Source organism: Aplidium turbinatum, chromosome 12 (genome assembly GCF_918807975.1).
Source record: "Aplidium turbinatum chromosome 12, kaAplTurb1.1, whole genome shotgun sequence".
NCBI lineage: Eukaryota > Metazoa > Chordata > Ascidiacea > Aplousobranchia > Polyclinidae > Aplidium > Aplidium turbinatum.
Window position 1 is genome coordinate 2191414 of NC_137483.1, and position 23780 is coordinate 2215193.

General features: G+C 36.4%; 1 protein-coding gene across 1 annotated transcript; it reads left to right on the forward strand.

Moving 5' to 3' along the window:
- The first annotated feature begins 1493 nt into the window (after positions 1–1493).
- Positions 1494–11665, forward strand: LOC145781271 (uncharacterized). Its single transcript, XM_082593047.1, has 6 exons — positions 1494–1525; positions 1599–1729; positions 4522–4893; positions 9260–9451; positions 10637–10790; positions 11405–11665. Exons 1-6 carry the CDS (start codon positions 1494–1496, stop codon positions 11661–11663), a joined length of 1140 nt encoding a protein of 379 aa, XP_082449173.1. The 3' UTR covers positions 11664–11665.
- The last annotated feature ends 12115 nt before the right edge of the window (positions 11666–23780 follow it).

Consider the following 23780-nt stretch of genomic DNA (forward strand, 5'->3'; position numbering starts at 1 on the left):
GGTGACCAACTGGCCATTTAGTTCACTGCAGCAAAACTTTAAGCATTTTGTCACTTGATGTTGAGGTTTGGTTGTTGTTGGCTTTTGCTTGCAGGTCCAATACTATATAGCTCTCTTACGTGGTCATTGTGACTGGAACTAAAGAAACCTGTCTGTGATCTTAAAATTGTATTTCAGATTGTCATTGCTGATGTCGCAGTTCTTTTAGGCAAAGATCCAATGGTGATAACTCCTACAGGCCTATTTCCATTCAATTATGCTATAACGTATGTAGCATGTTCTCATCAAGTAGTTTTATGCAATTTGATTTATTATTTTTCTGCCTGCTTTGTGCAGGTTTTGCCATTTGAACTCTTTTTCGACATTAAAAAAAACACTGTCACGATTTTTTTCTATCTCTTACCAGGAAAAAGACTTGGAAAGATTCAATGACGTAGTTTAATGGGTTATAACCGAAAAGCAGTCAATTAAATGTCGAATAATTCTACTAGTGGAATGATAATCTAACTTCTTGAAGGACTTTAACGAACGGCTTCTCAAATAACTCTAATTTTGATCAGAAATTATATCAGCATCAATTCTCATCTACTTGTATTCGATTACTTCAACTCTCAATCAACAATAATTTCTGCATCAACTACCAATCCACAACTCATAACACAACTCTCATAATCAACTCATAATAATCATCATAATAAACATTACACAAACTACACCACTATTTATAGTTGGTTGTTCAGTCCAGTAACTTCGAGAAGGTTACGTAAGGTTACATCATAAAGAACCATTGTTCTATCAAGCAGCATTTAAATGTAAACAACAGAAGTCTCTAGAATGTCACGTAGGGAAAATGATTCCAGAAAACACATTTTACATAATACAGATTTCGTAATCAGAGGTTACTTCAGGTCATAACCGATAATAACACATCGCACCAGAATTCTACAACCAAAACAACACGCTCGTTGAAGATACAAAGCAAGCCATCGCGAGGCATTGCACCTTGATTGTGACAAACACAAACATCTTAATTTCTTGTTTGAGAAAAGCTTAATTCGTTTATCAGCATCTCCCATTGATGAGTCACACGATGGTTTATTGTTCCTCACCGTTTATGCAACACTGTGTTCGTTTTTGTCTGTTTGTCAATGTAAAAAATTCGCGTGAAAAATGGCGATAAATTTTTCCAAGCGTTAAGTGTAACATCTACCTCTTTTAATTGAGTTTGTTTGAAACATTTTCTATTTCACCTTTTCTCGTTCACTCTCATATTGTTTTGAAGTGTAAATACAAGGATAAATTTCTAACATGAAACAACTTTGACAACTATACGTTTCATGCAAAGAAACAAAAACACACGCAACTTTCTATGCTCAGCTGCCTTTGGAGAAAAATTAAGAAAAAAAAAGTTAGGGAAAGTTGAAACCATTCTTTGTTTATTAATTATAACTTTAAAGTTGTAACTCACAATCGCAATTAACTACCCAACAACAATGATTTCGACAGTGAGGGATTTAAAGACTTGGTGTGCTAGCGTGTAACTATACCTTCCATTGCTGTACTATCAAGCTTTTTTAATAACTTTTATTTTTCAACAGCAATACTCCTGACCGTGGTGTTGTCTCACCGAACAGTTTTGTATCAACTTTGGATGTCTTCGGTCTGCCCGACACTGACAGTCTTGTTGTTGGTGTTCCTGGTTTTGTGTCTGAAGAATGTGTGGTACCACGTAAGTTGAAACTTGTTTTCACGTTGATTGTGAGCAGTGACGTAGCTGGAAGAAAAGTTTAGGAAGCAAAACCAAATGTTGGGATAGCAAATATTTTAATAGTTGAAATAAACAGTTTTTTTAATAGAGCTACTGTACTGAGTGTGGTGCCGGTAAATTACATATTTTAAACTGCTCGACTGTACATTACACGTAGGCTTCATGTTACACATACGTTATATACATTACGCATACGCCCCACTTAGGGTTGCAAGATTTATTTTCAAGCTGTGCATAAATGCTAAACCCTTGTTTTAGCTTCTTAAGTCATTTTATAATAATGTGTTTTCCGGACTTTCAAACAAACTTCTGAATTGTGGATGACTATTGCAGGAGAAGTGGTTAGTGATTTTGAGGTGGTACCAAAAAACACAAAGGTCATCACTGTTCTAGAGAAATAACATTGTAAGAGTGACTTTTCAAAATTTTTACTCCGGATTTCTTTTAAAAATTAGATAAAGCTTTGGTAGAGAGTTTGCTTTGTTGAACCATAGAGAAATAAAACATAGTAACTTTAGCGGGTTTAGCATACTGTACGTGTCGAAAACGTTTGAGTTTATTTTTTTTAAATTATGTTATATTTTGTGTGTAATAAAGTATGCTAAACCCGCTAAAGTTACTATGTTTTATTTCTTTATGGTTCACCAAATTAGATAAGTTTACAAAAGGAGTCTGAGTTACTATCTTCAGCCTACAGTCACGATATCGATATTTGAAAGTAAAACCGAATGGCTACTTCGAATAGATTTTGCATTAACCCTACCTGGCATTCGTTCTGTTTCGTTGACGATCGAAAAGCACAAAACGTGATTTTAAAGCCCGCCCTGACAAATGGCTAATAACTCAGCCGCTGAATACCGCACATATGAAAATAAAAACATGAGATGCACATGGTCGAATGCTTTTGTTATTTTTGTTGTAATCATTTATTTTTAAAACAGTTGTGGAATTTTTTTATTCTGAATACATATGTTGCAAAAAAGCTCTAAAAACATCAATTTTGCTGCATTCAGTCATTTCATGGCCGATTTTGTTCGTTCAAATTTTGTGTCTTGCCTGTCTTCTACCAAAGACAGGCAAGACACAACAATACAACAGGATTGAGAATTATAACAATATATTATACGTATTTACGAATAGTTTAACAGTCGAACGTTTTCAGCTTAACTTAAGCCCTCATTACGAATCTGAAAATCGATTTATAAAAATGTAATAAATTTCAACTTTTTGAAGGTAACTAGCTTAACAGACTATAAGCATCAAGAAATACGCATCGATTAAAGCAAGTGTGGAAAACAGACCAACAGAAGAAAAACAAATTACATTAGGAAAAGGCAACTAGGTAACCACACAAGAATTTGCACCACAGGGTACGTGATACATCGAGTAAATGTTGAGGAGAATGGACTTGGCTCCCGAAAATAATCGTTTATTTAAATTTGGGTTGTTGCGTTTGATTAACAGCGCTTCCTGAATTTTTTGTCAAATTGGGATTTGCCTTATGCGTAAAATTTTAAGTGAGTCAGTAAAAATTTTTCGATCTATACAAAAAGAATGTGCTGCTATTTTGCATTCATCAAATGCTGGCATTCGCACACGGCACACCAATCTATAACCTCTTAGAGTAATTTTGAAACGATATGAAAATCAACTTTTGAAACTGATGAAAGTTTCTAATTGAATTGTAAGACAATTATTTTTTGTCAAATGTGCTTTTTTTCCTAAAGCAGCAAAGTACAAAATGCTAAAGCATAGGATCATTCCGAGTTCCCAAAGTTTGCTTGCCATGTTTCGGGAAATCATCGTAAAAACTGGTCAACTTTACCAGCTGAGATCGTGCACTAACGCAACAAAACGTGCCCAAAATGAGCAAGAAAAGATAAGCTAACTGTACTCATGGTCCTAAAGACCTAAACTAAAGGAATTACCAGTTGACAAAAACATTTTGGTTGATTACTGCGTCTGAATCGAGGTTGAGCAAGGTCACTGTGTAAGCAATGGCCCAAGGGGAAAGGCAATGAGTCATTTTGAAGTCGATTACAAAAATAAAGGAATTTAGACAAAATTTGTGCACAACCAAAATGTTTATTGTGAAGCTCACAATGTTCTAAAAGTATCAAAATTAATAAATCAAGTTTAAACGATGCGCAAAGAATAAAAAATAAAGGTCAAGAATAATCAGCGTTTTAGGAAGATTCCTTCTGTCTAAAATGTTAAAACCAGTGAAGGGCAAGAGAATGTTTTCTCCCGTCTGATAGGCCGAGTTATCTAAATAACGAAAAAAACGACAACAGCAAAACTTGAAAACTTTTCGGAGCAGACTTTTATTTCAAACTGCTGAAGGCGCTCATATTCATTTCCGCATGATGGGGTTAAAGCGTAAGCATTAAGTTGAGCGTCTCCGAACTGAGAGGAAGACGTAGTCATGATTAAATGGTCAGTGATCATCTGCTTGTTTTTGCTGTATGGCTTGTAGAATGTCTTAATTTGAAATATTCTAGACATTTATGCGACACAAACCTCACAAATCTTTGCCTTTGAAATATTTATATCAAATTTTTTTTCTACCATCCATCTTTTTGCGATAACTGATGACAAATTTTTGGTTTTCTATAAATAAAAACTCAGTCCTGAATAAAAATTTGTTTCTGTTCAATATTTAATTTAATGAATTTATGGTGCCCCAAAATTTTTCCTTTTGATTTGCTACTGATGATGCATTGCTTGTTCTAAGCATGGTTGTTTTTGTTTAGGAGGAATTTCACTTCCAACCATTGAAACAAATCTTCCATCACCAACCAACACATTAGCGACTGGTTATCTTGGTCTTGTTGTGACAGCTCAGTTTGAGAAAGAACCTTTTATAAGTTATCAATGGATAAACACTTATGCAGATAATAGCAACCTTCCACAGTTTTACGTCATTCCTGTCGGATGCGCACCAAAAGAATCAATCAATGAAACAATCACTTGTGTTGAGAACAATGGAGTGATCACTACTACCTTGACTGATCTTCAACCTCTGGCAACTGACTTAGATCTCAGCATTCGAAGCGGTTCCCCAAACAACGGTGATGTTTCATCATTGCCAATTATTGTTGCCCTTCCACATATAACACTTCAAGGTAATTTGTGTGGATTTTTGCAAAATTAAAAATAATCGTGAAAGATTCATTGAAGAAGTTTGTAGACCTGTTCCATGAAGAAAGTTGACATACAATTATGATGCAATAGATTTTAAAAAAAATTGTTTGCTTCTGTTCATTATGTTTTTCATACATTTACTTCTTAGCTTTTGTACCAGTCCGCTGTGAGAAATGGTGACAGAATATCAAGTTAATATTTATTGTTGCATTCTTTGGTTAGAAAATTATGTACATTTACTGTGCACTGTGTTGAGCATAGAATATTATGCGTACACATCAGAATTTGCTTTCTTTGATGTTTTACGTATTTTTCACTTTTTCTTTTTGATTCTTAGGACATTCTTTACTTTTTGTCAAGTGCTGGCTGCAGATGCTATTCTTCTTCTTCTTCTTCTTCTTCTTCTTTGTGTACCATGCCTGTTCCAGGCTTAGGCGTTCATGTATAGTTTTTTCCATTTATCCCGGTATTTGACTGTATTGAAAATTGTTGCTGTTGGAACGTGAAGATGACGAGGTCATTGACAAAAGTGAGATATTGTTTTCCACAAGCTCGTTTTCCTTTGATCTTTCCACAAAATGCAATGTGTTCTCATTGTTCCTTCCTCATGACATGGCCAAAAAAATTCGTTGTTTGCTTGAAGATGTTTTTCAAGAGGATTCTTGTTTGATTGGTTTGAGTTAGTACGTCTTCATTCGTTTTGTGGCTATCGAGCTTGTTTCGGCTGTTCCTATGCGTATCTTTGCAATCTGTTGATAGTAGAGGTTTTGTATAACTTTCAAACTCTTTGTCGTTGAGATGAATTTCATGTAATATTTCCAAAAGTTGTTCATGTTTAACTTGATCGAAAGCCTCTTTGTAGTCAATAAAGCAGAGATGGAGATCGACCAGCATTTCAATAGCTTTATCACAAATCGTTCGAACTAGATATATTGCAATGTATGTTCCTTTATATGGAACAAAACCATATTGTTCTTCAGAAATTTCAGAACGAATGTTTTGTTTTGAGTAAAATTACTTTCATAACATGACTCATGAGACTGATGGTGCAAAAGTTTTCACATCTCTTGGTTTCTGGTTTCTTAGAAAGAGTAATCAAAAGTGATTGTCGTAATTCTTCTGGAATTTCATCGCTATTGTAGATCGAGTTAGTGAATTTTTTGGAGAAGATCAATTTAAACATTTTCAAGAGCTTTGATTGTCAGCAAGAGCTATGTTGTCAGCTTTGCCACTCTTGATATTGCTTATTGCCTTTCTGATTTCACTTTTGGTTATGGTTGCTCCATTCAGAGGTTCTGGAAAACAGAAAAGTCTTTGATCTCTGTCTTCATCGTCATACAAATCTTGTACGTGGTCTTGCCAGCGATTTAGTATATCTGTCTTCTCGAAAATAAACTTATTGTCTTTACTCTTTAAACAACCAGCTGTGGCTGCAAACTTTTTCTTGTTGCTGATTTTTCTGATTCCTTGGTGACAACGAGATAAATTTGCTGAGGGTCCTTTACACATGTTTTCAATTTCTTTACATTTTTTGTTAAAAAACTTTTCTTTTGCTTCAATGTATTATCGTTTTATTAATTTCAGCTTCCTCAATTTCAGCTTTATTTGGTTTGTTTTCTCTTCTTTTATCGAAGAGATCTAAAATCTCATCTCAGTTCAGTTTATTTTTTGTTTTGTTGGCAAAAAAGAAAGACACAAAAAGCAAAAACACAATAAACACAAATAATTCGCACAACAAGGATGGCAGCGAAAGACCAAAAGGTCACCAAAGTCAGCTGCCACCCAAACATTTAAACAAAAGACCCAAAATTAAGAACATTAACACATACGGTATATAATATATAGCACAATACCAGCACTTTAATTTGTAAAAATTAACAATGGAATTAACAATACATTAACAATGGAATAACACAGGGCAACATAAAAAAAAACATTGTGTAGAGAAATAAGCGGATGATACGTTTCAGGAGTGATCATTGTACAAATTCTTTAATAAACATTTATATTTAAATTTAAAAACATTGTAAGACTTTTCTTTTATTTCTTTTGGTACTTGATTCCATAGTAGGGTGGCTCGTTTTTGAACTTTTTTTTTTAATTCTCTCGGGGTAGTGGGGAAATGGTGCCAATGAGTGAGAAAACGCTCATGACAAAATTTGAGATTCGTAAAAAATTGTCTTCAGCCTCCTCATGGGGCCCAAAAATCGAAAAATGGGGTCAAAAACGGATTTTTTTTCAAAAATATTTTTAGTTTGGGTAGATACAATATTGTTTAGATATATCTAATTAGCCTAAGAAAAAAATTTGAAGTCATTTGAACTATTCCTTTAGCTTCCTCACAGCTTCTGAAAATTTCCATTTTGCTGAAAATTTCGCATTTTTGTGGGTGGTTACATGATACATAATTGCGTTAGACATTTTACCAGCTATAAAACGTCATTGTATTTCTCTTTATAGACCTGCCCTGCGCTATTGCGTCATTTTTTAATGAAATTGGGTTAATTTGGTAGGAAAAAGTGACGTCTTTTATTTGAATTTACGTCACTGACGAAGTTTGTAGTTATGTAACCACAAATAAAAATGCGAAATTTTCAGCAAAATGAAAATTTTCAGAAGCTGTGAGGAAGCTGAAGGAATAGTTCAAATGACTTCAATTTTTTTTTTTAGGTTATTTAGATATATCTAAACAATATTTTATCTACCCAAACTAAAAATATTTTAGAAAAAAATTGCGTTTTTGACCCCATTTTTCGATTTTTGGGCCCCATGAGGAGGCTGAAGACAATTTTTTACGAATCTCAAATTTTGTCATAAGCGTTTTCTCACTCATTGGCACCATTTCCCCACTACCCCGAGAGAATTAAAAAAAAAAGTTCAAAAACGAGCCACCCTATTCCATAGTTTCACTCCATTAAAACATAGCATCTTCTTACCAGAGTTTGACGTTGTAGAAGGCAAATATAAATCATTTTTTGGTTCTGACGGGTTTTATGATGGTGAATTTTATTTACAAAAATAAAACAGCCAGCAAAGGCCCGGGGCAGCATTTTGTGCACATATTTTTACATAAATTTTGCAGTTTCTAATTTAATAATATCGTCAATTCTGAGCACATTAAATTGGTGATAAAGAACAGTTGTATTTGTTGACCTCGGCAAATATAAGCAGGATCGAATAAACTTGTTTTGTAACACTTGTAGTGGAGCAAGCGATGTAGAGTTTGCTCTTCCCCAATTTATAATCGAGTATTGGATTTTGGATTGAAACAAAGCATAATGTAAAGCCCGTAATACTGTTAAAGGGGCAATGTATCTCAGCTTAAATGCTATGCCGCAGACCTTTGCAAGCTGCTTTCTAAGATTAATAATATGACTATCCCATGTCAATCGCTCATCCAAAGTTACACCTAGATAGTTTTTACATTTCTTCCTTTCAATGGATCGGCCACTGATGGACAGACTAAAATTTTCTGCTGCACTTTTTTTGTTGCAGAGGATCATATAAGTAGTTTTACTATAATTTAATGAAAGTTTATTGGATTTCATCCACACAATTCATCTGCCATCCACTCGTTTGCTTTTTGTCTTTCCGTACGTTGTTTGTGATTGTCACATCATTATCTCTGCACCAATCAGTTAGGAGTCTTCCTCTTTCATTTATTTCACCAAGACTAACTTTAGCATTAAAGTCATCAATGACCAAGAGAACGTCTCCGGAGCGACATCTATTTTTTGGATTCTTGTAGTTTACGATGAAATGTTGCGATGTCCAACTCTGTGGAACTTTCTGTAGGTGGATAAACTGTATTATGGTGTAATTTACCTTTTGTCATTTAAGTTTAATCATTATAACACGGTCAGACATTGCCCAATGTCCTTGGTAGCATTTGGTTGATTCTTTATCTATGCCAACACCGTGTTTGTGCTTGGTGCCTCCTGACCAGATGGCTTAAAAACCTTTCTTGTGCATTTGACCTTTGCTTGTACATTTCATTCCAGCTATCCCTAAGATGTTGACGGTCATTCTTCTCATTTCCTGTATCACATTGTCAAGTTATCCTCTCCGGTAAAGACTGCGTACACTCCATGTTGCGACTTTCATTTTGTTATTTAGTGTGGAGTTATTTACCTGTTCCACGAAAAAAGTTGATACATAATGCAATAAATATTAAATTTAGTTTAAATATATTTTTAATCAGTTTAGATTAGCGATAAAAATTACAATGCGGAAAACTCTGTTGGAGCGGAAAACGCCATTATTACAGAGCGGATAAAGCTACATTATGAAGCATACTGGTACGTCAAATTGATTCTATGAAATGTATAAATTCATTTTTTGCTTCAGATTGCCCACAAACACTCGACGACAACGTCACTGTTCAATTCAACTCCGCTGCATACAATGACGTTGGAACATTCACTTGTTCTAACAATGGGCGATTGTACTATTCAAACGGAAGTCAACTTACTTCTGACCAAACTACTTGTCAATATAATGCTGAATGGAGTGGTCAAGATAATTTACAATGCTTGACAGGTATCATTGACAGTGAATTAAGCTTATTTTCAACCATACTGGAAAACGTGATTCAAATTCGTCTTCGGACGTGTAAAGTCCAAATGACAGATTTTGCTGTCTGGAAAGTTTATGTTCTTGGCTAAACCATGGCTACCTAAAGATAGGGCCTGATTTGTAACATTTTGCAGAAATTTTCAGATTTTGCTAAGTTTGGGCGAATGTGTAAATAATTTTTTCTAAAAATTATATTTTCACGCTTTCTTTACTGTTTTCCCCAGATGACACAATAGGTTTTAACATCCTCAGATGTTGAAAAACAAAGAATATTTGATTTCGAAGATTTTAGTCAGACTGTCAATTTTCAATAACAGTCTGATTCAACGTTTTTCAACTTACTTTTTCTCATTTGCTATTGCTTCCCCAAGGCAACAAAAAGATTTTATATCATTAAGAGACAACAAAAAGTAAAAAAATCTCAGAAAATTTCAGTCAAACACTAACAGTAGCTGTAATCAAAATCTGCAAAATGTGACAAATCAGGCCGCATCTCCAGGTGGCCATGGCTAAACCTATAAATATTATAGTTTACTCATTCAATGTATGAATATACTTGCTCAAAAGTTAGTATATCAAGTGCAAACTGCCACAAAATATTTCTTCTTTCTACTTTTTGCTCTTAGTTTCTGGATTTCTTTCCAAAAGGTGAAAATTCCATTGTTTGCAGTGGTAGAAACAAATTGTTAAACCATTACTTTGTTAACAATTTTATCAATCTATCACAGCGTCAACAATTACTTTGTTAACAATTTTATCAATCTATCACAGTGTTAATGAAGTGCTCCAGGAAAAGAAATCTTTAGAAAGAAAGCAAACAACATCTTACTCTTAGTAATAGCAACGTTACTTTTCGTTCTTAAAACGTTGCAAGTGCGTTAGCGCGTGGACCGCAGAAAACAACCACAGATGTCTTGTCGCAGAATTATCTAATGTAGTGAATAAGCTGACTCTTGACAGTTAAGTTCTTTTTTACAGCCAAAATGTTTCTAATCAAACATACTTATATTACTTATAAATTGTTGGTTCTTTTCTGTAAATAAAAACTCTGAATTTGATAATATTCGGCTTCAAATAATGTTTCGACTCTTTGATTTCGGCATCTTTATGCAATCTGGGTCTTGCTCTTTGACTAATTTTATGCTCCAGGTCGTCAAGTCAACGACGGTTGGATTGATGTAGGGAACGGACTCAGATATCGAGTGACTCCCACAAAATTGAACTGGAATGATGCACGGGATTGGTGTCTCGGTGCTGGAGGAGACTTGGCAACAAGTGGAATGAGAGATTATCGGACAAGAATGTGAGTTGATATCAAACTACCCGAATCTTCATTGCTGAGAATGCAATGAAATAAACATGATATTTTGTGATGTTCTCTGTGGCCAGTTGCGTACACAGGGGACAGGGCATTCAGCCATGGATTTAATATTTGTTTAGTCTATGTAGCAACATTGCTATTTGCTTTGACAGTATAAATGCCGTACTCTGCGTTAAATTATAAAACATTTCTTTAAAACGAGGCATAGCCCAATGCCTCCCCCCTCCCCTTGCGTACGCCACTGTCTGAGATATACAGTATTTTGACCTTTTGTAACAACCAAACTGAATGAATTTTCATCAGAGAAAAGCTTGTCACTGAGAAAATGAATTCATCAGGTACTTGGTGTGGGAAATGGATGGGAAAATCACAATTTAAACTGTTTGTGATTGGCTACATGCAAAGGCTGGGAAAACAAAAATTTAGACAACAGAAACACACCTTTGCTATTCGTCCATTTGAAAACAAACAACAATCATTCAGCCAGAGTGCTTTTCGCATTTATGCTTCATATAATGTAAATTTATTTCATGCTTTTGAAAGTGTAATTTCCCTCACTTCTTTCAGCAACATACTGTACAATACATTCTTCACAGAGCCATAGCCAACATCATGCTGTTAGAAGATGAGTACGCCTGGATTGGACTTAACGACCTCGACCATGAAGGTCAGTGGATGTGGGTAGATGGTGAACCAGCCACTACTTCAAACGCCTTTTGGGACCAAGGTGAACCCAACAACAGCGACGGCAACGAAAACTGCGGAGAAATAGATCCTACCACAGATTTCAGATCCAATGATGAAAAATGCGACAAAATTGTTTCTGGTCTGTGCGAAGCCGAAATTGAGCAATAAAAATAAATGCAAACTGTCCTGGGTGACATTCATCATGAGTCTTGATTGTATTTACTGAAAAATGTTTATACCGGGCTTACGTTGTAATCACATTATTACCCAATTTGTCTCAAAAAAATGTACACAAAAGTATATCAATGACACCGATAAACCAATCAATATTTTCAGACTTTTTCTGATGGACCATGCAGCTGAAGCATGTAAGTTTTTTTCCCAATGCACAGTTGTTAGTTCAGTCTTTCCATTTGGACATTTTAACCTTTTAATTTTTTACACCACATGATCAATGTAACCTCCGCGTTTCCCAATGACAGCTTGCATCCTTGCTGCTACATTGTTCATCACACTTGGGAATGTTTCCATTGGAATGTTCTGCATTTCTCGTCGAATGTCTGCCTTAAGTTGTTCGAGGTCTCTTGGCTTGGGATTCGAATAAATACGGTCCTTCAAGAAGCCCCAGAGAAAGAAATCTGGGAGCGTCAAATCTGGTAAATAAGGAGGCCATTCAGTGTCTTCATGCAGAGAGATCAGACGTCCAGGAAACTTCGTTCGTAGAAATTCTCGTGTAACTCTTGCTGTGTGTGGTGGAGCTCCATCTTGTTGAAACCACTGTGTCGTCATTCGAATCTCGTTGTTCCGTCTCCGAGCTTGCCGACGTAACTCTGGAAGGTAGAACTCCTGAATCATTTGACGATACTTGTCCTGGTTCACTATGGCTGTTCTGCCATCGTCTTCCTCGAAAAAGTAAGGTCCAATGATACCGTACCAGCCAATTTCTGCCCACATTGTCACCTTGAGTACAGATCTAAGACTTTCATCTATCAGTTCATCGCCTGTATTCTCTGTCCCCGAGCATCGAAACTTCTGTGTGTTCACTTTTCCCAAAAGATGAGCATGACATTCATCTGACATGTGAAGCTTCCTAAGAAACAAATCATCTGTCTCCAATTTTCCTGAAAACCACCTAGCAAATTCAAGTCTCTTTGCCTTTTGTTGGGGTGTTAGTTCGCTCTGTGACTGAATTTTGTAGGGAAAGAAATGCAAGTCAGCCCTTAGGATGCGTTGCACAGAACAACGATGAATGTCAGTTTCTGCAGAGAGACGGCGAATGGATTTTCGTGGGCTCCGCGCAACGGAGTGCCTTACAGCATCCATATGTTCCACTGAACGAGCACTTCTTCTTCTACCACTGTGTCCTTTGTTCAAATTACACACAGTCCCCACGGTTGAAAATTTAGCAACTGCTCTGCTAATTTTTCTTTGATTTGGTGCAGCTGCTGTGTTGAAAAATGCACGATACCTTCGTTGGACCTGGACCACTGGTTTCGTTTGGTGCCAAAACTCAATGATTTTTGTTCTTTGAATAAGGGTTAACTGCAGCATTTCCCTAACTTTTAATCTATCGCAACACAAACTTTAGGCTTTCTGAAATGAGAAAAACAATGTTATTTCCCAGAAAAAAATGTTTTTGAAACTCTTTTTTCAAATTACTTTTGTGTACATTTTTTTGAGACACCCTACATATTCTCACTGCGTTATGCAAGAAAGAACACAATCGGCACCATTTTTAAAGTCTTCGGTTTGACCCGACCTGGAATCGATCTCAGATCTTCCAGCATTAGAGCACCAGAGCCTTTGAAACATTGGCGCAGCTCTGTTCTTAGAGCGACGCCTTTACCAGCCAAGTCAAGTCAAGTCAAGTCAAGTCAAGTCAAGTCAAGTCAAGTCAAGTCAATTTATTTTGTTTTAACAGCGCCATATATTAACATATAATCAGAGTAAAATGTAATTGTCAAAACAATGCATTGTACAACTGTTGGTTAGATTATGGCGCAATCAGGATGGTAGCGAAAGACCATAAGCAGTCATCTAGTCAGCCACCACCCCATCACAGTAAATCTAACTACACATTCATACACACTAGTGTGCAGAGGCAGGCACACTACTTCATTGAATAAAAAGGGTTCGCCACTGAGATTGAAAAACAACTACTGTTGGTTTGAATCTGCATTCTCAGACTGAGTAAGCCGAGGATGAAGATTCAAACCAACGACCAAGAATTGACCAACCACCAATAATTAGTGATTGTGTGCTATAATAGGCTACAGCACTTGCGAAAGTTTTCCTGAAATAACGAGGAAAAACGTGGATACCACCACCGAATTGCAACAATTTTTATGTGAAGCATACAAAAACAGGGCAATTTGATACTAAATAACTGTAGAGAACAAATATTAATAAGTACGATATGATGAATTATCACAGCTGTGGAAACAAAGCAACCAAACCAACATTTGCCGAGTAATAATAATGATCACAGCCGTACGCATGGGTATCTATAACTACGGGATACGGGATGGAAACTCTATTTTGTGCTGTACATCAGTAGGATCATTGCATTTATGTCCACATAAGGATCACCAAAATAAAATACTGTTCATAGCCTATAAACTAAAGAATATATAAACTTCGATTTCACAATAATAATATGAAATGTACAGTTGTACACTCATATCAAAGTTGAAGCTACTTAATGTATGAAAGAATAAAGCGACAAATCCAAAGAATGAATGAATGCAAACAATCTAAATATAGGCTAATGTTGTTTTTTAAACATTTCACTTACTGAAAACTGAATCAAAAATACATGCAAGTGTTCAGCAATCAGTGAAATGTGTTGTCATATCATGATGAACTGGTTCACGGATCAACCCAGTACGAAACCAATACATTTAAGATGTCGCAATAACCAAAACCAATGGTAATTCCAAATGTTTTATCATCAAACAAAATATGACACGCTGCACAAATGGAATACAAACAAAATAAACAAACAATACAAACGTAGACTCTACATTAAGGGTAAGTGAATTGATTGTTACACTTTTCCTTGCCCGTTTAATATTTGCTGCCCTTTGAGGTCGATTTATGTGATACATTTACCACAGAGGCGCACAAAGAACAGTAGCCTAACCCTGCTAGTGTACAAGGTGGTTTCAGTTCCACAGAGTTTCCAATCACGTAGTTATAAATATCCCTGCTGTACGTAACTAGAATGTTTTGGAGTGCAGATCTAAGGTTTTTCCACGTCTGCGTGATTTCATTGTAATTGCGCAAATATACATATCGAAATAGCTGTCTGTATTGAACTTGGGAAAATACATTCATGACTCCAAACAGGGGCTCTGCTTCAACCGTCAGATGCAGAAGATAAATATGCTCTAGACTCTCTAGAGTAAACGCTTTTCATTATATGGACTACTTCAGCTTGGTGATTATCAGGTGTTTGTGCTCAATTGGGATCAGTGACGTTTGGTGGTGTAAACCTTTGGGAAAGCAACTTGGGAATATGCTGCAGCAAGGTCGTCGACGAGAACGGAACTGAGCTATCGGGACCAGTCCCCCCGATAGCTCAGCGGGCGCTCGACTCAACATCACGCGGCGCTGGTTCGGCTCTTGTGCTGTGCTCTTGATCAACGCAATTCAGGACTGCTCTCCATTCGAATCCATGCGGAAACAGTTTTTTTCTATGATTGCGATGTGAATTGTTTATCGTAGTTTGGTTTGAACAAGCAACAGAACTTTCGAAAGCTTGAGCCAAATAATGCTGAGTTGGTTAACAATGAGACGTTTTTGTTACGTTACAAGATGTTATTGATGCACAACCATCGCTATGTTCTTGGCTGCTTCTTTTCACTTTCGTTTGAACCAGCTGCTGCGTTTCTCAGGCTTTGTGGGCTGGCAACAAACTGTATTTTTGTAGACTGCAGTATATTTTTACGTTGATTTCTTGTCTAATAACAGCAAAACAATGCTGAAGAGTTCGTTGCTCGGTATACTTGTTCGAAGAGTTGATTGTGAAGTTTCTTTGTTGGACGCCAAGCGTGGTATACTGTGATGACGTCAGTAGGTTAAACCGTCCATTTTATGTTTCTATATTGTCACGTAATAAAAGATGAACGGAACTTCGATATGTTTGCAGCGTGGATTTTATGTCAGAACGTGGGTGGTTTCCTTATTGGAGCAGAATAGCCAATTGTGATGACTTCTGCCCATGCATGGAATTGAACCTTCGACTCACAGGCATGGGTTAGTTAGGGCAGGCTTCATCAGTGCAAGGGTTTTTAAATACGTTTTTGTTTTGGAACACAGAAGTACAAAATGAGTTGCTGGTATCTAAATTAGGCTGGTGTAGGCCTAACCCTACTATACATTTTTGCCTAGGCTATTTTAAAGTCTAGTTAGACTCTTCAGTGTTCATAACAAACTCGTCCGCCCTGATAGCTCAGTTGATTAGCGCCTGACTACGTGAACAAAGAAGCTTCAAGGTCAAGTGGTTTCCGGGTGTGTGCTTGACCAACGGATTTTAAGAACTGCTTCCCATTCATCATCATTAAGTTCCTTCCTCTCGTCGAGGGTTGGAGGCAATGAGGCGCCAAGTTTCTCGTGAGATTTTTCTACTTGCAGTTTTGTCGTTAAGTTCTGACCAGCCTTCAATATCATAAGTCCAAATTCTTGGTGGTTTGCCCCTATTTCGTTTGCCGTTCATTTTTCCTTCTAGTAGTTGTCTTTGAATAGCTATCCATTCAGCGGCATCTAAATACATTGACAATTTTAACAGTCAGTGAAACTCTGTTTTTTTTTCTAAAAAAGTTATGTATGGAAATTGTTGCAAAATAGGAACAAACAGGTTGCACATTCACAGACAAAATAAACTGTGAGCGTTTAAATATTGTAAAAAAAAGTTTACAAAAAACATTTGTTTATTTTTTCATCACAGTTAGAAATTTCTATCTTATATAACATTGTAAAATTAAAAGTGTTTCCATATCACAAAATATCTATCCTTGAACAACTGTACAATTGTTTATTTCGGCAAGCATGTTATAAAACTGTTACTTTAACTATATGAGAGTTTTGTTCACACAAGATCTGTAATTATTGCAGGCTTTTTTCATGATGTCATAAATACGTTTGTAAATACTTGGTCGATAACAATGTTTTTAACCTTAGTCCCGCGATAGGCTATAGATAGGCTAATTATCACTTTTGCGTTTTTAAATTGCTACAATTTTTTTGGCTGGAAGCCGTATTGATCTGAGATTAAAATTCAGTGTTGTACGCGTCAATGAAATAAATTGAAGGCGTTAGGGGCAGGGCCTCCGAGAGAAATCAGCACTGGTCGGGAAACAATACGAAAAATGGGCCCCATAATATTTTTTAGCAAATATACACAACTAGTTTGTATCTTGCGTTGCATGTTCGTGTTAAAGCTGAAATTAGCCTGCTTTCCTCAGCATGAAAAGAACTTCGTTCAATGTAAAAATCATCAATAATCACTGGATTACACTTGCAGCAAAAATGCCATTGAGGCAAACTATTTTGTCGAGAAAGCTTTGTAAACACACAATAAGCCTACAGGCAACGAAAATAGTTCAACCAAGCATTTAGTTCAGGAGTGTCCAAACTTTTTCCCACGCGAGCCAGATTTGATAATAAGTGTGCGCGGGCCAACAGCCACAATAATTTTTCGGAAAACTACAAGTTGAATTTATATGATTTTTGTGTGTCTGCAGGCCAAAAATAACACTTTGTACAACAATAGGCGCGGGCCATACAAAAACGTCTCGTGGGCCGGAGTTGGCTCGCAGGCCGGACTTTGAACATCCTTGATTTAATTCAACCCTTTCTGGACTTTTTGCAATGCAAAATCACGGATCACAGCATCAAATGATAAAATTTTGCGACGTCTGAATTGATGCACAACATGTATAGTTAGGCTTTTCAATCGGTTTTGAGTCATAGGCCTACTGGAGCGCACACAATTCTTTACAAGTTTCAGTAATTGCTAAAACCATGTTCTCAAAGCGGAACCGTTGGAGGTATACATACCGGAACACACAAAAAATCATAACAAAACTATTTGTAAAAACCTTTCGAAGGTTGCAATCAATGATTTCTTGTGTAGAGATTATAGGGTGGTTTGTTTTGGTTTGCAACTGAAGTTTGCTGTGTGGCTTTCTGTCAAAAGTACCAACTCATCCAAAATGTCTTGAAAAATGTCATTGTTGTAGCCTACAAATGGTTTAAATTTGTCCACATGCCCGCAAATGCACAGCAGACATACGATGAAATTTTCATGGAACTTCAAACTCATCGACGATAAGTTTGAGTTTGTTGATACATTTGTCAATTCCAACAACTATCGAATCCTTTGCAATGGACGGTAGAATACATTTCCTTCGAATAATTCAGCTAGTTAAGTGGAGTTATAAAAGCGTTTTGTCCTCAGGAAAAGAAAATCATTTTCTTTTAAATTTGTAATTGCCACTGCAACTTTAGCTTGCGAGTAGTAGCCTAATCTTTCCAGCTTTCTCTTACTTAGATTACATCTTCCTTTAATTTCATTAAATTCATCAGTAAATCTTGTTTAGGACCGTAATCCACATAATGCAAAGCAGTCACAAATTTAAAACTGCTAGTTGTAGCCTACTTCAGCATTGACTCAGCTTCCGATCAAGCTCTTGATTGTTCCAACTTGATGCATTTAACAAACGTCTTTAGAGCTTCAATTTCAAAATGGTAATGTAAAGCATTGGGTTTGACTGCACCACACCTTGATTACCCTCTCGAAGTCAATTTTCTTTGCAAGATGATAGGACAGCTTTCTTTAGACTTTTCAGAATTTTTCCTCTGACTGGGCTATAACTTTAAAGATGCCACAAGCTTACAGATAATTAATCAATTATTCCAAAAATGATAAGACATTTGAACAACGCTGTCTGTAGGCAACATTATGAATTCCAACTATATTTAAGCAACAACAACCATAAACAAAAAACTCAAATAAAAAAAAAACTCACTACTTTCCAAAATCACATCATGAGAAGCATGACCAACAAAAGGCTACTTGACCACACGAAAACAGAAGATCTTTTAACTATGACAAAATTACATCCAATTGCAGCAATAATAAAATCAAAAGTTTTAAAACTGTTCGGCCTCACTAAAAGATCACAATTCGGAATCAGCAAAGTTTGCACAGAAGGAAAAGTAGAAGGAAAAAGAAAACGTGGCAGACAACCAAAACGATGGCAAGACAACATTCAATCATGGGCCGGACTCAACTTGGCGACACTGGGCGAGCTGGCTAAAATCGCCACTCTTAGAAGCAAATAACTCATGTTGATGCGCAATCTGCTGCAGACGGAGATGATGATGATGATCCATAAACAAAAAATATACAGGATTTACTTTCTTTAATCGTGCTTGGACTGATACCTTTAACTTTCCCAGATAACTTATGTTGGATACAACATCTTATGCCTGGCCAACGCAGATTTTGAAGTTTAGGTTCATTTGTCAAGCAAAAATAGTTCTCGCTTAGCTAAAACAGCACTAGTTTTCAAGTTGAAACTATCAATACAATCGAAACCGTTCAGTGATACAGAAATCATTTCAGCTTCAGATTTTACGTCTTGAAGCTGTTCAACATCGCCTACCTTAACACGAAAATAATTTGTTCTTGATGAAAAGCATCGAGAGTGACATTTACAATGATTGAGAAATACTTGGAACTTACGCACTTCATTTGAAAATTTGTTGATTATTTAGTTGGTACATTTTTACTTTAGTTCTAAAAATGGGCCCCCCTCAAAAGTGCAAAAACAAAAAAACACTCGTTTTTCCTTTACAATGTTTTGCTAGGGGGGAAACTGGCCCGACTTCCCCCCCTCTCGGAGCCACTGGTTAGGGGCAGCGCAAATTGTCTAAAAACTTTACGGCATAAAGTACTGAGTCAACTCTAAAAGAAATTGACGGCGTCAGCGCTAATTTCTAGCGCTATTTTAGCCAGGGTCTCAGAAAAAGGAAGTATTTCGCCTTACCAAGTTTAGGCTAACAATAGCTATAAATAAAGAGCAGGTATTATGCTTTGAGACTGTATTGTAATTAGCTGCTTAACTTGTTTCTTGTTAGTTATTTCCCTGTGGAAGCACAAGCATTTCCAAATGTTTGTCTGACAATCTGCTGCGCTTGGGAAGCATAATGTCCTTCCAAGTAAGTGAAAACATGCGTTCCACAGCAGCGCTGGATGGTAGCCTATTGGTGTTTTGTATTTCAAAAACAAGTCTTGAAAACGTTTACTCGGAAAGTTATCACTGTTCCAAGCGTGCTGTGATGGTTTGGCATATATAAATCTTTTAACGAGGTCCACTGCACCAACATCGCTCTTTTCAGGGGCATAGAGCTCTTGAAATAAAGTATTTTTAACCTCTGCGATGACACTCATTGATTTTTCGCTTTCTCTCTCTGATTCCTCGTTCTCGATACTGCTCACAATATGAGTGATCACCATTTGGCGAACTTCTTCCGCTCGTATTCCAGGAAGCCATTCCAACCAACGCAAAAGCGGGTAATTCGGATGAGTCGCGCTTGCCAGAATATATTTTGAAACTCTTATAGTGAAACGAGATTTTCCATGAAAACGAAAAATGACGCATAGCGCTTGACGCTTAAAATCGACCGAATAGTTGACGGCGCTATCACTTCCGTCAACTAAAAAATATACTGACGGCGCTAGCCTCAGCGTCAACGTACAACACTGGATGAAATGCTTTACAATTCATAACAATCTCAAAGCCAGTTTAGAAAACATTTTTAGTGATAATAGAATAAATAACTGTAACTTCAAAACGATTGGGGGCTTGTACTCCCCGTGTCTCTTGTACTATACGCTGATGGTTGGACCTTCTTTATTTTGTCTCCTTCAAACACGTTTATCCGATAAACTGACGAGTCCATCTGTATTTAACATCAACAAGATGTTTGTGTTGTCAATGTGTCAACATGAAAATTCTTGGCTTGCAAAAATTTGTAAAATTGTTGGCTTGTTTGCTATAACGCGAGTTACTTCCTGATGAAATAATTGATAGTTGTATTTTCATAACTGCAATAAATGACGCTGTAGGAATATACTTGTATATAGGCTAATAACTTGCTTCCTCGTTCAAGTCATTGAAGATATTTGATATTATCAAAGCAAGACGTTGCAGTATTTAATACAATGAGCAACCTACATCTGACCTTGGGTTTGTTTTGTATTATTTTTGGTAAGTGCATAATTCATTTCAACTTTTTACAAACTTAACAAATTTTAATAAAACATTTCTCAGCAATGCAATATTCTTAACCTGTAATGTTTACGCAATTCATTTAGCTGTTTTCTCACACCACATTGCGCTGTTGTAGCTTACAACACAATCTAGCCCACTGTAGGTTTGGAGGTTGCAAGTGAAAGTTAAACTGGTTGCTTATTGCGATATAGGTTTTCCTACGTTTTGTTCTGAATTATAAATCAATAATATTAGAACACAAAAGGCATAGGTCATACACTCGAGGTGTGACAAACACATTGCTAATGCCATGATGAGTTTTATCGCAAGACAATTTGTATTTCTTCATCAGTTAGAACAGGAGTAGCCTACTTAAACATGAGCTGTCAAATTTGATGATGGACAGGGATGTTTGGAAAAACTATGTTGATGGTGTCCGGGTATGCCCGAATGGATGATGATAATCGGTATTATGTTTACCTTGTTTTAGGAATCTGCATTCAAAATGCAAATTCACAAATATTTTCTCCCCTTGGAAATTATACGATCCATTCTTTTTTCAACGGAGTTGCAAACGTTTCCTTCTCTTCAACCATTGTTCCTTCTCCTGGGCTCCCGTGGACTTTCAATTGGATTTGGGATCCTGATGGTAGAAATGTGAGTACGGTATTCTTGTTAAAACATTTCTTACACTTCGACAACTCAATGTTAATTTTGAGCTATTTTCGGTAATCTTTCAGTTGTTATTCGCATCCCAGGCATACAGAAGAAAAGATAATTTTTAATTTTTCTAATTGTCAAGGACATTGCTTCCAAAGAATATATTTTTTATGTCTTTGAATGACTAAACTCATTCATCTTTGCTTAGTTGCAATTTAACATGGTTTATAACCTAATACGGTATTTAGGTTATATTAGGTTATAAACCATGTTATTTAATGACTATACTTATTCATCTTTGTTGTGTTGCAACCTACCATGGTTTGTTACAACCTAATACGGTATTTAGGCTCTTCTTCATAAAACCAGGCAGCCTAACTGTCTTGGAGTTGTCGAGAATAGCTTAACCTTTTAAACAATAAATTATTGCAGAAAGGTTGACAAATGTACCTTGTGAGTAACACAGAACTTGTTCCAATAATTAAAAAAGTATGGATTGAATCTTATACGGCACCTAGTGGATGGAATAATTCCCCGGCAACAACACTTCAACAATCGGACAACTTCACTCTGTCAATCTTGGTAACCGGCCCTGCGTCAAAAGCCTCTACAAGTGGGCCTATGCGACACTACCAAGAATAACCAATCAAGGCTTTGTCAGACCGAGAATAACGATTCAAAACCAACCAGACATGCAAGATGCACGTTTAGGCTGTTGATGTTGATATTATTTTGTTGTATCTACAAAATAAGAGAGAACTTGACTTGTGGTGACCAAATGGCCATTTAGTTACCTGCAAAAATATTTTATCAACAAAAATTTGGCACTTGTTGTTGAGGTTTAGTTGTTGTTGGCTTTTGCTTGCAGGTCTAATACTATATAGCGCCTTTATGTGGTCATTGTGACTGGAGCTAGAGAAACCTGTCTGTGATCTTAAAATTTTATTTCAGATTATTGTTGCTTCAGTCACAGTTCCTTCAGGCAATGATCCAATGGTGATAACTCCTACAGGCCTATTTCCATTCAATTATACTATAACGTATGTAGTATGTTCTCATCCAGTAGTTTTACGCAAATTGATTTATTGTTTTTCTGCCTGCTTTGTGCACTGTGCAGGTTTTTGCCCTTTTCGACATTAAAAAAAACAGAAACATCTTAATTTCTAGTTTGAGGAAGCTTAATTTGTTTGTCAGCATCTACCATTGATGAGTCACACGATAGTTTGTTTCTCCTCACCGTTTGTGCAACACTGTGTTCGTTTTTGTCTGTTTGTAAATGTAAAAGATTTGCTGGAAAAATGGCGGTAAAGATTTCCAAGCGTGAAGTATAACGTCCATCTGTTTCAAATGAATTTGTTTGAAACATATTTTCTATTTCTCCTTTTCTTATTCATTCTCCTAATCTTTTAAAGTGTAAATACAAGGATAAATTTTTTATATGAAACAGCTTTGACAACTCTACGTTTCATGCAACGGAACAAAAACATACACAACTTTCTATGCTCAGCTGTTTTTGGAGAAAAATTAAAGAAAAAAGTAGAAAAAGCTGAAACCATTCTTTGTTTATTAATTTTAACTTTGAAGTTGTGACTTAGAGTCGCAATTAACTCCTTAACACCAGTGTTTCCGACAAGGAGGGCTTTAAAGGCTTGGTGTGCTATCCTAATCATGCACCTTCCATTGCTGTACTATCAAGCTTGTTTCTTCTTTTATTGTCGCACTTGATTCCAAGCATTGACATTTAAAACAAGCTTGTTTACCAACTTTTATTTTCCAACAGCAATAATCCTGACCGCGGTGTTGTCTCACCGAGGAGTTTCGTGTCAAGACAGCACTGATTTAGACAGAGACGGCTTTTTGAGCTTTTTTACTGTGCTGTCACCATCTCATGTGAAAATATCCTCCGATACTAAAATTCCAAGCTCATTTTTATAATTTTTTATTTTCCAACAGCAATACTCCTGACCGCGGTGTTGTCTCACCGAGGAGTTTCGTGTCAATTCTGACTGTTTTCAATCTCCCCGACACTGACAGTCTTATTATTGGTATTTCAAGTTCAGTATCTGAAGAAGATATGCTACCACGTAAGCTGAAACTTGTTTTGTTTTCACATTGGTTGTAAGCAGTGACGTAACTGGAAAGAAAATTTTAGGAAACAAAACCAACTGTTGGGGAGGAAAATATTTTATTGTTTGAAATAAACAGCTTTTGAATAGAGCTACTGTACGAGTGTGGTAAAGGTAAACTACATATTTAAAACTGCCCGACTATACATTACACGTAGGCTACATGTTACATACGCCTCACTATGGGTTGTGAGATTTGTTTTCATAATGTGCGTAAA

Bases quoted from the DNA above. Each gene is read 5' to 3' on its own strand.
- LOC145781271 (XM_082593047.1), top strand. From the start codon at position 1,494: ATGATTTCGACAGTGAGGGATTTAAAGACTTG. The intron at 1,526-1,598 runs GTGTGCTAGCGT...ATTTTTCAACAG, and splicing joins GTGAGGGATTTAAAGACTTG to CAATACTCCTGACCGTGGTG. The intron at 4,894-9,259 runs GTAATTTGTGTG...TTTTTGCTTCAG, and splicing joins TCCACATATAACACTTCAAG to ATTGCCCACAAACACTCGAC.